The sequence below is a fragment of the Aotus nancymaae genome, unplaced genomic scaffold, assembly GCF_030222135.1.
Source record: "Aotus nancymaae isolate 86718 unplaced genomic scaffold, 86718_ANA_hifiasm-v0.15.2.pri h1tg000067l, whole genome shotgun sequence".
Taxonomy (NCBI): Eukaryota; Metazoa; Chordata; class Mammalia; order Primates; family Aotidae; genus Aotus; species Aotus nancymaae.
The window spans coordinates 11,787,773-11,804,884 of record NW_026988482.1 but is presented as its reverse complement, the minus strand read 5'-3'; the positions used below and the strand labels follow the sequence as shown (position 1 = coordinate 11,804,884).

General features: G+C 35.9%; 1 protein-coding gene across 5 annotated transcripts in view; it reads right to left on the bottom strand.

Moving 5' to 3' along the window:
• IL1RAP (interleukin 1 receptor accessory protein) overlaps positions 1-17,112 on the bottom strand; it is a 153,850-nt gene that overhangs the window by 24,520 nt on the left and 112,218 nt on the right. For all 5 annotated transcript variants that reach the window (XM_021671369.2, XM_064366920.1, XM_064366922.1 and 2 more), the window contains exons 6-8: positions 15,479-15,550; positions 11,264-11,390; positions 9,221-9,369 (exon numbers count right to left, since the gene is read on the bottom strand). In XM_021671369.2, the coding sequence (XP_021527044.1) occupies positions 9,221-9,369; positions 11,264-11,390; positions 15,479-15,550 (348 nt within the window). The remainder of the gene's footprint in view (positions 1-9,220; positions 9,370-11,263; positions 11,391-15,478; positions 15,551-17,112) is intronic.

The following is a 17,112-nucleotide window of genomic DNA, read 5'->3' as shown; positions in this document are numbered from 1 at the left end:
TAAACAACAACAACGGAAGAACTGCCCCGTTTGCATCATAAATAATGTTAGCCAGGAGGCAATGGAATACCGTAAAGCGCCGAAAGAGAAAAGAAATACACTTTCAACGTATCCTGTGAAAATACTGACAAAGGCACCAGAGAAACATAATGAGAAAATAAAAATCTTTCCAGTGAATGTGCTGGAACAACCGGATATCAGTATGAAAGGGAAACTGACCTTCAATTTCTACTACATACAATTCATGAAAAAAAAGAGAAAAGAGATGGATTAAAGGCCTAAACAAAGGTGAGCCTTCATGACTGTGGGTATTCAAAGCTTTCTTAGGACACAGAAATTATAATCAATAAGGAAAAAGTTAATAAATTACATCTCATAAAAAATGAGAACCTCTGCTCATTAAAATACACCACTAAAAAACAAACTGTCATGCAACAGACTGGGAAAAAGTATTTGCCAAACATGTGTCTGACAAAGGACTGGTATCCAGGACAGATGAAGAACTGCTAAGGTTCAATAATAAAATACAAACTATTTATAAAATGAACAAAATGTTTGAACAGTCACATCAAAAAAGACATACAGATGGCCAATAAGCACATGAAGAAGTAAGTGCTCGGTATTTTGTGACATCAGGGAAACAGAGAATAAAACTACAATAAGATACCACCATATACTCACCATAATTGCCAAAATAAAGAAGTCTGACAACACCAAATCTTTAAGATGTGAATATGTTGACTGTGGAATATAGAATGATATAGCCACTTGGGGGAAAAAAAAAGGTCTAGCAGTTTCTAATAAAACTAAGTCAGTAATTCCACTCATAGGTATTTATCTCAGAAAAGTAAAAACAGAAGTCTACTAAGAAACTTGGATAAGAATGTTCACAGAAGCTTTATTCAGAAGACCCCAAACTGATAACAACCCAAATATTTACCAACCAAAGACTGAATAAATGTATCATTCTGCATTCTTAAACAAAACAACAATAAAAACAAAACAAAACCACTCCATGGCAAACAAAAATTGCCTGATACACACAATCACATGGATGAATATCAAGAACATTTGCTGAGTGGAAGTACACTTATACAATAGTGCATTCTGTATGGATCCATGAAGTTCTAGAATATAAAACAATAACGTATTCTAAAAAGGAAATAAAAACAGTTGTATTGTTGGGGGAGGTGGGGAAGGTGGGGGTAGAAGGAATTGACTTATAAGGGGAAGAATGTTATTCTCTGGTGATGGCAACAGTCTGTGTTTTAATAGAATATTAGGTAATGCATGTATATGCATTTCTCATTATCGAATGGTACACTTGAATTATGTAATTTTTTACTCTATGTAAATTTTACCTAAAAAAGAAAACTACAAATAAATATTAAAATATTGATAATGATAAGGAGCTCAAATGTTTACTGATATCAGCATCTACTTTGAAATGTGTCAGGAAACAAGATAGATTGATATACTGGTAGAAGAATGAACAGATATGTGACAAAGCAAAGATAACAAAATGCTAATGTTAAAAACCAGGTAGGGTGTATGACTGCTCACTGTGTAATTTCTCAAAATCTTTCATATATTTGAAAACTTTCTTAGTGTTTTGAAATATAAAAATTAAAATGAAATAAGACATTTTCAGATTGAAACAAAACTGAGGGAATTTGTCACTAGCAGATGTACATCACCAGAAACATTAAATAGTTCCTCAGATTAAAATGTTAGCAAGAATGGATAGTATCAGAAAAAAAAGGTAAGCAAATAAATGTTTTAAAATGTATCAGTTCTTAACTTCTTAGAAGATAGTTATTTAAAGTCAAACTGTCACAATATATTGTGGCACACTGTAATTCATGCAAAACCAAAATGTATTATAGCATAACACAAAGGATGGGAGGAAAGAAATGGAAATATGCTATGATAAGTTTCTCATAAAATAGGTAAAGTGATTAATTCAAGATAAACCGATAAGTTGAAGAAAAATATTATAAACTCTAGAGGAAAGAAAACCAAACAAGTCCAAAACAGAGGAAGAGCCAAAAGTCCAAAAACGGTGACAAAATAAAATACAATGAAAATACCATTTAATCTAAAGGAGATAAAGAACAGATAAACAGGTAGACAAATAGCAAGATGGTAAACTTAAAGGCAGTAATAATAATTATGTCAAAGAAAAATGGATTAAACATTCAAGTTAAAAGGCAGAAATGATCAGATTGGATCCAATACCCAATAATATGCTGTAAATATGTGATATATATTAAATATAAAATATAAGTATAAAAGTATAAAGACACCGATAGGTAAAATTGAAAAATGCAAAAAACATATAGTAATTATAAGAAAGCTGGAATGGCTACATTCATATTAGACACAGAGTATTAGCAGAAGAAAAAAACAGACTTCACAATTTAAGAGTTAATTAATCAAAATGACATATCAATCCTAAGCCTGTACTAAATATCACAGTTCCAAAATACATGAAACAAATACTGGCCGAACTGAAGAAAGAATTGGAAAAATCCATATTATATGTAAAGATTTCAACACCATTCTCTCTTTCAATAACTGAATAACAAAGTACGTTGGAAAATTCAGTAAGGATATTGAAGACATGAACAACACTGAGACCAATTGTATTAGTTGACATTTACTGGATATCACACTCAAAAATTACAAAAGACGTGTCTTTTTCAAATGCATATCAAACATTTATCAAGTTAGGCAGTCTGCAAATACTTTTAAGTACCAATAAGCTTAAAAAGAATAAAATCATGCAAAGTATGTTCTTTGGTCACATCAGAATTAAGTAAGAGATTAGAAATTAGAATCAAGTATGTAGCACTGTGGCAAAGCTCTCATTACCCATTCCCTCGGTTTTCACAGATACCCTGTAAAGTTGCACCTGAAGGATAAGAAAAGGAAGGCCTGTACCAGTTCATATACACAGCCAGCACTGAACCCAGAACTTGAACCCAGGTCTATCTAGAACAAAAACCTGTGTTTTTCCACTCTACAATATAGTTCCCTCAGGTAGTTCTAAGTCGGAGACACCTGCTCCTAGATTTTTATCTTCAGTTCTAATTTTTTACATTACCTAAACTTAAATGACAATATGAAATATTACAAATAACTTTATCAAGATTGAACATAAAGCCAACTCAAAAATTCAAATGAATTTTCATACGTAATGTAGTAAAATGATCTGGAAAATTCCAAATGTGTGTAAATTAATTAACACATGTCTAAACAACCCTTAGGTCAAAAAGAAATGAAAAGAGAAATTATAAAATATTGGCTGGGCACGGTGGCTCACGCCTGTAATCCCAGCACTTTGGGAAGCCGAGGCGAGCGGATCACGAGGTCAGAAGATCGAGACCAACCTGGCCAACATGGTGAAACCCCGTCTCTACTAAAAATACAAAAAAAATTAGCTGGATGTGGTGGCGCATGCCTGTAGTCCCAGCTACTCCGGAGGCTGGGGCAGGAGAATTGCTTGAACCCAGGAGGCGGAGATTGCAGTGAGCCGAGATGGCGCCACTGCACTACAGCCTGGGCGGCAGTGCGAGACTCCATCTCAAAAACATAAAAATTGAACTTAATAAAAACTCAACATTTCAACATTTGATGGATTTAGTTAAAATAATCCTATGAGGAAAATTCATAGCTCAGAATACTGATATTGGAAAAGAAGAATTACTTAAAAATCAATGGTACAGCTTATATTTTAGGATGATTGACAAAAAAGAAAATGGAATGCAAAGTATGCAAAAAGAGGAAAATAAGTATAAGAATAAAGTAAATAAAACACAAAATTTGTACACAATAAAGTCAATAAAAATATGTTCATTGAAAAAATTAGCAAAATTGGAAAACTCATGATTGATAAAGAACAAAAAAAGGCAAAACGCAAATTACTAATATCAGGAGTGACAGTGGAGCATCACTAAAAATCCTACAGACATTAAAAGGATAATTGGAAGTAATCTAAAGAAAAGTATGCCGATAATGTGACAACTTAGATGAAATGGAAAAAAATGCCTTAAACCAAAATTGCCACAAAATGAAACAGAAAATCTGAATAACTAAAAAGGACACTGAATTCATAATTAAAAGCTTTCCCAAAAAGAAAGCAACAGGCCCAGATAGTTATATGAGTAATTTGTTTTAGCAATAAATAATACCAGTTTTATTCACAGGTTTTCATATAGTCACAAAAGAGGGAACATTATCCAGCTTATGTAATGAGACCAGCATAACACGGACATTAGTCAAAGCATTATAAGAAAAGAATACTACAAACCAATATTCTTCATGAACAAAGGTATGAACAAAATTTGGTGAAACCCCATCTCTATTAAAAAAAATACAAAAAAAAAAATTAGCAGGTGTGGTGGTGGGCACCTGTAATCACAACTACTCAGGAGGCTGAAGCGGGAGAATTAGAATCGTTTGAACCTGGGACGGGGAGGTGCAGTGAGCTGAGATCGCACCACTGCACTCCAGCCTGGGCAACAAAAGCAAAACTCTGTCTCAAAAAAAAAAAAAAAAAAATTTTCACAATAACATGAACAAAAATCTGTGACAAAATATTAGCAAATAAAATCCAGTAATATATAAAAATGACAATAAATTATGACAATACAAGGGTTTATCCTGAACATGCAATTTCAAAATCATTAAGTATAAATCATCACACTGACAGATTGAAAAACTATATAATCTCAATAGATCCAGGTAAGAATTCAACAAAACTCAACACACTCATTAAAAAAAAAAAATTCTCAGCAAACTAAAAATGGAAAGTTAATTGCTTATGAAAATAAAGGTCATCTACAAAAAAAATCCTACAAATGACATCACAATATATAAAAACTGAATGCTTGTCCTCTAAATTTGGAAACAACACGAAGATGGCTACTCTCATAACTTCTACAGAACATTGAACTGGAGGTCCAAAAGTGTGAAATGAACAGTAAAAAGTGATTAAAGTTATGAAATTTAGAAAGGAAGAAGTAAAAATCTATTTTTTTTTTTATGGGTGACACAATCAAGCATATGGAAAATCCTAAGAAACTAAACAAACACCACCCTAAAGTTCAAAAGACCAAGATCAATATATAAAAATTAATTAATTGCATTTTCAATGAACAACTGGAAAATGAAAATTTAAAAAGTACTATAACAGGCTGGGCATGGGGGCTCAGGCTTGTAATCCTAGCACTTTGGGAGGCTGAGGTGGGTGGGTCATCTGAGGTCAGAAGTTCAAGACAAGCCTGGCCAACATGGTGAAATCCTGTCTCTACTAAAAATTATAAAAATTAGCTGGGCGTGGTGATGGGCACCTGTAATGCCAGCTACTCTGGAGGCTGAGGCAAGAGAATCACTTGAACCCGGGAGGTGGAGGTTGCAGTGAACTGAGATCACAACACTGCACTCCAGCCTGAGTGACAGTAAGACTGTGTCTTAAAAATAAATAAAAAAATAAAAAGTACTATTACAATAGCACCAAAAACAAAATATTTAGGCATATATTTAACAATATATATGCAAGACCTATACACTCAAATCTAAAAAAAAATGCTAAAAAAAATTAAGATCTAAATAAATGGAGAGATACATTGTGCTAATGGATTGGAAAACTCAGTATTGTTAAGATTTCAACTTTCCCCAGACTGATTTATAAATTAAATACAATCCCAATCAAAACCTCACCATCTCGGCTCCTGCAACCTCCACCTCCCGAGTTCAAGTGATTCTCTTGCATCAGCCTCTTGAGTAGCTGGGATTACAGGCACCTGCCACTAAGCCCAGCTATTTTTTGCATTTTTAGTAGAGATGGGGTTTCACCACTTTAGCCAGGAATCAAACTCCTCACCTGGTGATTCACATGCCTTGGCCTCCCAAAGTGCTGGGATTATAGGCATATTCATTTGATAATAAGTTATTAATTTTGGTCACCTTCCATAATTGTTCTCCAGGATATATGCCTCAGAAGACAATCCCCACAAAAAACTCCATACTTAAGAAATATGGAGTCAAATACCTATGAAAACATCCTGCCACTATAATTCAATTACCTTCAGATATTCCTATCAAATATTCACATATTAAATACTCTAATGGGTCCTAACTAAAGTAACTTGATTGATTTTACTTACTCCAGACATGAATGACATTTATTTGACTATAAAAGTCTTTGTCAAATAACACTTATGAAAATCTTATGGAAATAATGAGTTAATATTTATCAAGCATTTAATATATAGGTATATATGACAATAACTGTTCTGAGTACTTTAAAACAACCTTATGAGGTAGTGGTATTATTGTGCCTACTTTAAATATAAAGAAATTGAGGCTCAGAGCGATTTACTTTTCACAGAGTTAGAATGTGCAGAAATGAGATTTTCAACACAGGTGTTCTGACTCCAGAGTATAATTATGCAATGCAGGAGAATCCTGATTCTTAGCAGTGTTCCCGAGAATGCAATTTGGGAAACTACCTTACATCATGTACTTCAATCTTTCCTTTTCATCCTGGCTTCTGAGGAGCAGAAGCAATGAATTACCTTGAATCAATCCACTAATACTTCATAAGAGGCATATACATGTCAGGCCTTTGATCTTTCAATTGTAATGAAAGGTTGACGTGAATCCTATTTTTCATCGGCTTTAAAAAAGCATTAAATCTCATAGCAAAATATAACAATTATATGCTATTTTTTTCATGTTTGAATAAATATTAAACACTCTGTCAGACACTAGGAGCCAGGATGATTCTGAATGACCTGATTGCATGTGTGATAAGTCATCATTATTTTTCTCAAGAACATTGAAAACATCCTTGAAAGGATTTTCTGGGATTCTGTGTTAGGTGAGAGACACAAAGAAAATTTTAGACACAGTCTGTTTTAGGAGCAGCACTTCTCACAAGAAGGCTTTAAAATTTTCATTTATTGTAGAATAAAATAGTAATATCAACATAGAAATCATGTTTGTATCATTTAAAATCATAATTTAAATGATTTTTATTTTAGCCATTGTGGAAACTGGTGTATTATAAACCTGCCTGAATACTGATACAAAGTATTTAAAATGATAGTATTATAATTATTTATTTTTCTGAGGATAAACATTTAATACCTTAATTAATTGCATACAATTAGATGGTTGCTATTAATAATGTTTCACAATTACAGATAATGCTTCTAAGAATATTAAAAGATATATAATTCTCTTTCTGTTATTTGTTCAGGAAAAATTCCAAATGTATTAGGTCAGATGATGCAATCTTTTTTATGACTCTTGAACTCTGCCATGAATGATTTTTAAAAGGGTCTTAATAATTCAATATGTGGCTCTAACACTTTTTTTTTTTTCTGGCTTTATATATATGTGTGTGTGTGTATTTTATTGAACTTTAGGTTCTAGGGTACATGTGAAGAACATGCAGGATTGTTGCATAGGTGCATACGTGGCAAAGTGGTTTGCTGACTCTATCCCCATCACCTATATCTGGCATTTCTCCCCATGTTATCCCTCCCCAACTCCCTACCCCCTGCTGTCCCTCCCTTAGTCCCTCCCAACAGAACCCAATGTGTGATGCTCCCCTCCCTGTGTCCATGTGTTCTCATTGTTCAACACCCGCCTATGAGTGAGAACATGCAGTGTTTGATTTTCTGTTCTTGTGCCAGTTTGCTGAGAATGATGGTTTCTAGGTTCATCCATGTTCCTACAAAGGACACAAACTCATCATTTATGGCTGCATAGTATTCCATGGTGTATATGTGCCACATTTTCCCTGTCCAGTCTATCATCGATGGGCATTTGGATTGGTTCCAGGTCTTCGCTATTGTAAACAGTGCCACAATGAACATACGTGTGAATGTGTCTTTATAATAGAATGATTTATAATCCTTTGGATATATATCCAGTAATGGGATTGCTGGGTTAAATGGAATTGCTATTTCTAGGTCCTTGAGGAAGTGCCACACTGTCTTCCACAATGGTTGAACTAATTTACACTCCCACCAACAGTGTAAAAGTGTTACTATTTCTTCACATCCTCTCCAGCATCTGTTGTCTCCAGATTTTTTAATGACTGCCATTCTAACTGGTGTGAGATGGTATCTCAACGTGGTTTTGATCTGCATTTCTCTAATGACCAGTGATGATGAGCATCTTTTCATATGCCTGTTGGCCTCATATATGTCTTCTTTTGAAAAGTGTCTGTTCATATCCTTTGCCCACTTTTGGATGGGTTTGTTTGTTTTTTTTCCTTGTAAATCTGTTTTAGTTCTTTGTAGAATCTGGATATTAGCCCTTTGTCAGATGGGTAGATTGCAAAATTTTTTTCCCATTATGTTGGTTGCCGGTTCACTCTAATGATTGTTTCTTTTGCTGTGCAGAAGCTCAGGAGTTTAATTAGACCCCATTTGTCTATTTTGGCTTTTGTTGCCAGTGCTTTTGGTGTTTTAGTCATGAAGTCCTTGCCTATGCCTATGTCCTGAATGGTTTTGCCTAGGTTTTCTTCTAGGGTTTTTATGGTGTTAGGTCTTAGTCTTTAATCCATCTGGAGTTAATTTTAGTGTAAGGTGTTACGAAGGGGTTCAATTTCTGCTTTCTGCCCATGGCTAGGAGAACTACAAACCACTGCTCAAGGAAGTAAGAGAGGACATAAACAGATGGAAAAGCATTCCATGCTCATGGTTAGGAAAAATCAACATTGTGAAAATGGCCATACTGCCCAAAGTAATTTATAGAGTGAATGCTATCCCCATTAAGCTACCTATGACTCTCTTCACAGAACTGGAAAAAACCACCTTAAACTTCATATGGAACCAAAAGAAAGCCCACATAGCCAAGTCAATTCTACCAATTTTTTATATCATTGGTAGCTTTGAATATTTTCTTTGTTTTTAATTTTTCATAATTGTACAGATGCAAAATTGTGTCTTATTGTAATCATGTGGATTTTTCAAGCTACATTTGGGCATTAAGGTACTAACAATATCAGAAATAATATTTTGGGTATCTTTACATCGATGGGAACTTTCATATTTTTCATTTAACTTCGATTTATTACTGTGGGTTAGATGCCGTCGGGCTAGGTGCTAGAGCTCTCCTGTTCTCAATTTCTCCTTTTGTCCTTATTCATCACACTGTTACATCTGGAGTTCAGAGAGTCATCACTGAGTGCATCTATTACCTTTCTGCTTCACCTTGGCTGCTTTGGCAACTTCGCCTTTGGTGCTTCTAGCATGACAGACATAGTTGCGCTTTAGATCATCAGAGGTAACTTTCTTGATGCTCAAAATCTGAGTTCTTGTTTCATCTTCTGTTCTACTGTGACTTATACTAGACATAGAGGGAAGAAAATCAAAGCATTTGAGAATGACTGGAGAGCTACGGACTGTGTATGAATCAGACAAGTAAGCAACCACAGACCCCCACAACAGGCTAGGGTGAGGAAGGTTGATAAACTGAGCTGTCTGTCACGCAGTGATTACAAAGTATTAATGGTAGGATTCTAATACTATACTGTACCATCTGTACTACACACCATCCCATTGTCTAGATTGAATCCCAATACTGGCTCCTTTTTATAGATCTCTCTTCAACACAAATGTTTCTTTTGCTTAAACTTCTGAGGAAGAATGCTGTATCAGTTTAGAGAGAAGCTTCTGGGGCTAGGTTCATTTGAGTTTTTATCCAGGATTTGTCAATTTCTGGCTATATATTTTGGTTGAGATAACTAATCTTTCCATGTCTTAGGTTCCTCTTTTGGAAAAGAGGAAAGTTGTAATGCCCACACAGTGCCTTATATGTGTTAATTTATTCAGGAATTCTGAAGACTGAATGTGCTAAGGCATGAATATTAGAATAATGCTTAATAAATATTCATGTAGGCCATTATTGTTATCCTATTGGAATAGCTGATGCATTTCAGTGATTCCCAAAGCATGGATTTTGAAGACAGGTAGAATATTTTGGTCAGAAATCTGAAATCTCTGGGTTAAATCCTAACATATAAAAAGGGAAAGCAGTTATGAACAAATAAACTTTGTAAAAATAAATATATCCAACTCTCAGTGAATCAGAGATCAAATGCTTTGGGTCTCAGATCAAAATTTAAAATCCCTTTGAACTCCTTTGCTTATCCTGTTGAAAAATCTCTCTGCTACAGCTGACTGCCATCTAGGTTCTCTTTTTGATTAAGCTTACTGTCAGGTATGAGAATTTGGTTAAGGGCTCTGATTGGTTTAGCTTAAGCTTAACTCCACTGCTATCCTATGAACACTGAGTAAGTTTCAATAGCAGCAAAGTGGAACAACATGACTTTACTTATTATTTATTCAGTATTATTATGGGAATGGGCTGCAAGGTGTTAAAAATTCCTAAAAAGATCAATTATTCTCCCTGTGAGCCTCCAGCCACATTACTTTGTCATGTAGCTGACCAGCTGCAAATTTTTAATTATTGTAGTGAACCAATTCCTGTTTGGTAATGGTATGCTTCATTTACTGTGGAATCTTCTGTCTTCAAAGATTCACACTTTCCCCTTTGCCAACTCCCCTAAATAGTCAGCTTTATTTAGGAATAAAATGTTATTTTATTTTAAAAGTGGGTTATATTACTACCCATCTACCTTTAAAATAAAATTTCAAGTACACAAATATATTTAGTTAATATTAAAAAAATAACTAATTATAAATGTAACTATAGGTTATGTGAGTTAAGAAAGAGGAGGAGAGAGGAAATGCATGCTTACTGAAATGCAAAAAACAAAACATAATTACCTGAGACAAAAATACATAGGCCCAGACACTAGGATCAAGAAAAGGAAAAACACAACTACACTGATAGGTTTCCAAATATCCACAACCCTCGACTGTGGCCTTTTTATTCATATAAGATATGTATTCCCTCTACTTCCATGTGGGTATGATAAATGTGTGAATCTTACTGGGCTTAAGGCAATAAGGCGCATGCCCTGTGGACAATCTGATGAAGATGCTCAGCCTCACAACATTCTAATTCAATTCTCTACTGGTCATCAGGCAGCATCTGTTCCTTGCAGTCCAGTAACCCGATTTTGGGATGCAGCCACCAAAAATTTGAAAAACTTGTTGACTTTTGTTAGTGATAGGGAAAAATGAGAATTTTTATTTCCATTGACTAGAACAGACATCAGAGATCATTAGGTTGAGAAACAAAGGTTAGTCACTCCCTTGCCTGCCCCCATGGATACCTTTCATTAATGGTTACATCAATAGTGATGTCATCAGGTTTTTTTCCATCAATGGTCCACCAAACCTCATTGCGAGAATCCATCAGAAAACTGAAATAGACTGTACAGGGGATGAGTAGCTCCTCCCCTGAAAAAAACAAAAAACAAAAAAACAAAAAAAACAAAGATGAAGTTAACCCATCAGTGTTTATCCTTCACATGGCTATATTGGTTCTACTTTCTGGCTAATGAGAAGCTATGAGTTATGTGTACCTGAAACCCTGCTTATGAGTAATTTTCTAGTCGACTCCAATAAAGTAATATACCATACTTCATTTCAAAAGAAACAAACAAAACCAAATAAAGAAGGCCATCAACTTTGTATGAAACTACCAGAGTGGCCATTTTTAATATAATCTAAATACATTCTAAAATGATGATATTTGTTTAAAAGTCTCTGACTTTTTTAAACAAAAAAAGGTGTGGTGCCTCACACCTGTAATCCCAGCACTTTGGGAGGCCGAGATGGGTGAATCACCTGTGGTCAGGAGTTTGAGACCAGCCTGCCCAACATGGTGAAACCCTGTCTCTAGTAAAAATACAAAAATTAGCAGGGTGTGGTGACACACACCTGTAATCCCAGCTAGTCGGGAGGCTGAAGCAGGAGAACTGCTTGAACCTAAGAGGTGGAGGTTGCAGTGAGTCGAGATTGTGCCACTGCACTACAATCTGGCAATAGAGTAAGACTCCTTCTCAAAAAAATAAAAAGTCTCTGACAATATCCTTTTTAGCCCTAGACCTCCATAGACTGCTCTTCTCCTTTGTTAGTTTCCTCATGAAGGGTAACTAAGGACGAGTTCTCCATATCTTCCGTCCTTGACCAGGAAAGATGGGGAAATACCATCACACAGAGATCTGGGTGAAGAGGCTCATCTTGAAATGTTCAAGCTATCAGGGTGCATTCAATAAATTTTAAGATAAGTTAAAACTAGAAAACTCTATGCTATCCTTCTGAGATGGAACATGAGCTTAGGGAGATCCCTAGGCAGAAAACAGCAGTAACAGCAGCAGCAACATACTTACTAAGAACTTTGTACGAGTTATCGTGCTAAATATTTATATTTATTAATGGTCTTATTTAATTTATAAAAGCACTATAAGGTATGTTTTTTAAAATCTATGTCTAACAAATGTAAAAGTTGAAGCTTAAGGATGCTAAATGATCTTCCTAGGTTAAATCACTAATAAGTAAAGGGCCAGGATTTGACCTAGACTGACCTTCCCTCTCAGTTTGCTCAGAACAATTCTGCTTTATGCCTGCTTTCCTGGTTACCTATATTAATAGGTAGTGGCTATGTTTACTCACAGAAGGTGTCCTGGTCGCCCTAAGTTGAACTTAGGCTTATCTGAGTGGCCATGCTCTATCTGTCCTCCCAATGCAACTGTTCTTAGGTCTTTCCCCTCCAGTTTTCCCTATCTGTATGTCACTAAGAAGATAAAGGAGACATGGATTCAACAGTCTTTCTGTAGCATCATTTGACAGGTAGAGAAATATATTTATGTAAGTAATAAGGGTTTACCCTGACAGCAGGAAGAGTACTCATATGAATATATGAAGCCATAACTAATTCTAGGAAATTCAGCCTCTTACTGTGATCTCTGTGTTTCACAAAGCAAGTCATATTTTCAAACTTGTCTTAGCTGTTTTGGTATTGTTCTCCATCTATGCTGATCACTATTATCTTTTTTTTTTTTTTAGAGTAAAATCAAATTTCTATGTCAACATATATAACACAAGATCACTTGTATCTTTATTATTGTTTGTTGCTATAAATTATTCATACCAGGAAAAACGTCATATTTAAAATTCTCAAAATAGTTTTGGCACAAGTCAAATCTCATTTTGTTAAGTCCCTGAGCTCTCTCTCTCTCTTTTTTTTTTGCATCAGCCTCTTCCCTAGCCACCCCAGCCCCCTTGCTCCAGAATGCTTTGCTGCCTGCCCTGATGTCACAGCTACTTTTACTCCTACTCATGTTAATTTTAGATAAACATTTAATGTTATAGCCTTTCTTGCCAACTGTGCTCTGCAGAAACCATGCAGCTTTTCTGACACGAAGACTTAGTGCCTCTGCTCCAAAAAGAACTCCATACATTTTTTTTCTGAAGCTTATTGACAAGAGGAATCAAATAGAAATAATAAGGATGCACAAAATGTTCCCTAAGATTGCCTATCATGGTCAGTGTTTTAAGCTTTATGCCTCAGGTGCTCATCCAAACACTAGATGGCAAAGAGGTCCACATCCATGTTCCACATCCATGTTAAACTTTCTGGCAAACAAATGGTGCTTGTGCAGCATCCAGGTCAAGCCATCAGCTGCAAAACTGCACAGTGAGCACATGAGGTCCCACTGCAGTGTGGGTAGGAGCACCCTCAGAAACATCATGCTCAAGTTACTGCCACTTGACCCGTCTAGCAACTGCATGCATGTCAGACAAGTTGTGCTTATGGCTTAAGGCAAGTGAGCTGAAGACTTGAAGGAGCCTTCAGATAGTGGCCCAGAGATGCTCACTGGGGCTGTATGTCTCTTGCATCCACTCCATAGACTTTTTGATTTCTTTTCATTCTGTGGTATATCCCACATACTCCCTACTGACCACAAAATAGGTACTGCCTGAAAAAGGTGTTTCAAGTGGAGGATCCAGTTTGACAGTCCCCGTGTCTGTCAGCTTTCCATTAACAACTACATACTGCTTTCTCCACCTTTCTTTTTTATTGAATGGCATCCTCTGAGTTGTTTTCACCCATTAACAGCTGACTATTATCTTTAGCACATTTTAGACAGATGCTCTTTTATACCTCTGTGAAAGCTGTCAGAGTCAAAATAGAGTCACTTGTGCCACATTGTAATGAAAAGGAGTTGAGAGGTCATATAAAAGGGGCTCTCAAACACAGGAACCTATTATAAAAACTAGTACAAGGACTCTGAGAACCACTATATTGCACAAATGCCAGCATGATTCTTACACAAATAATGTTTCTGTGAGGAGGTCTGACCACCAATTGCCAGTCAAGCTTGGACTGATGTTACCCTGTTACTGATTCTTATAACCAAGGATAATTATTTCAAAACAACTTTGTAATCCTCACTATGCCTTTCAAAACTGTTACATTCCTATGCTTTCTGGGTTTGACTATGATCCCAACATGGGATGCCATAGCATGCATATTCTTGGATTGCTATCTGCAATTCATTCCTGAATAAATCCTTTTCTTTTTGGAGAGCTATTATCTTTGTTGTTATGTGGATTTATTGTAAGTGATACCACATAGAAAATAACAAAATTTTCCATAGTTTCCTATTCACTGAACTATGAGAGGCTTTGAGTCAAAAGAACAACATGGGGGTGAGGTGGCTCATGCCTGTAATCCCAGCACTTTGGGAGGCCGAGGAGGGTGGATCATGAGATCAAGAGATCAAGACTATCCTGACCAACATGGTGAAACCCCGTCTCTACTAAAAACACAAAAATTAGCTGGGCATGGTGGTGCACACCTGTAATCCCAGCTACTGGGGAGGCTGAAGCAGGAGAATTGCTTGAACCCGGGAGGTGGAGGTTGCAGTGAGCCAAGATTGCACCACTGCATTCCAGCCTGATAACAGAGCAAGACTCTGTCTTAAAAAAAAAAAAAAAAAAAAAGAATAACACGTTACCTGTTATTTGGTCAGTTATAAATTATTCTTGTCTAGAATAAAAAATTATGAAAACTAAAAGATCAGTAAGCATTCAATAGTGTTCTCAAACAATGTCTACTAGTTTTATCATTTGTTACCTATTATATTCACAGTCTTGCCTCCAAGATTCACCACTGACCTTTCATACTGGAGCAGGAGCTTGAAGGATATTTGAATCTTGTGCTCATGTTGCAGCTTTGGCAAACCAAAGCCCCGTGCAAGCTAAAGTTTGCATCAAACAGAAATCACTAATCAGCAGAGTAAGACGGCTAGCAGTGTGAGAAGGGAGCAGACACCAAGAGTGAAGCAAAAAATTCTTGAGTTGCCCATGAGGTCAGTGAAGTAACTGTTCTCAAGAGCTGCCTTGGTTTCTGGCATTTCAGTTTGCAATTCATGTGTTTTTTTAAGACAGTCGTCTATTTTCTGCATTAACTTAAATGACATTTCATTTCTTGTAATTATGAGAATCTAAGTGAAATTCAGCGACATAGCTGTAATTACCTGGTTCTTTCTCGTAGACCACATGATCATTAGGTGAATGGATCACGGGGGGGCCTGCATTTTTTGGAGAGCCTGTGGTAGAGAAAATGAAAAAGGGAGATGATGTTAAATCACATAGCCTTATTCAAAAATCTGCTCTTCTCTGAACCTGGCCTAACTTCCTGGCATAGTTTGTCAATTGTTTTAGAGAAGACCTATAGTCCAATATATACTCAATTACTATATTTCATTCATTCAAAACAAGCAAAGTATGAAATAAAGGAAATACAGATTTGATGTCCACCCCTAGTTCTCGACATGGGCTCCTAAAACCCTTGTGATTTTCTGTGAGATAGGGGTAACAGGAGCATCTTTCATTTTAATTTTGTTCTTAGTCCCAAATTCCTAATACAAGAGCTTCTAAAACCTTTGGAATCTCTAGAGTAATGTGTGTCTTTTTATATGCTAATGAGATGACTGGTGACTAGGGTTCCTATATAGCTTCTGGATGACTGCTAGTAGCCAGAAAGATCATAGATTATTAACTCAGTCTCCAGCCTTTACCCATTCCTGGAAGTTTGAGAGTGTGGCTGAAATTTCCAGTCCTTTTACTTAAAAATGCCTATGTGATAGAACCTGTATAAAAACCCAAAACAGTGAGGTTTGGAGGGCTTCTGGGCTAGTGAGGACATCCACAAACTGAGAGGGTATAGCCCTGAGCCCAGGACCCTTCCAGACATCACCCTATGTATCGCTTCATCTGGATGTTCATTTGAATCCTTTACAATATCTTCTATAATAACCCAGTAAGTGTAAGTAAAACGTTTTCCTGAGTTTTGTGAGCCATTACAGCAAATCACAGAACCTGAGGAGGAAGTGGTAAGAATCCTCAGTTTGTAGCCAACTCAGACAGAATTGTGGGTAACCTGGGAACCCACTGCTTGTGACTGGAATCTAAAGTAGGGGGTGGGGCAGTCTTACAGGAATGAGTCCTTTACCTGTGGGGTCTGTGCTAACTCCGGATTGCTGGTGTCAAATTGAATTAACATGTAGGACATATAGTTAATGTCCTCAGAAAAGGTGAGAATTATTTGGTGTTAGAAAAGTCACACATTTTGAGCATAGAAAAAAATAGCTTTCACTTTACAAAGAAACAAATAAAATATACTAAATAGTCTCCATGTTTCAGGTCAGATTGCTTAACCAGTGTTGCTTTTCAAAGCTTACATGAGGTAGATGTCTTATGTTGTATAATAACTGATTGCTTTCATGCCTTAATCAGTTGTTTCTTCTCTCTAGGTTTCTTCACATTACCCAGAGTATCTAGTATGGAACCTGGTTAAATAAGTATTACATTAATGAGTAAACAGATGGAAAATTCACAATCATGATGTTAAGGCTGGCACATTACTCTACTTGATGACTAGTTATCAGGTGAATATTCATTTACGAGACTGCTGCCCTTTATAATATTTAATACTCCAAAACTTAAAAAAAAATAACACATTGAATAGAGTTGTTAGTGTTATCTTCCAAAGTATGGCCTCCAAAGATTTAATAACCAAGTTGTAATGCTGATTTGGCCATATACTAACCATATAAATATACAAAAGCAAAGTTACTTGTTTTTTCCTGATTTTTGAAAAGCTAAGCTT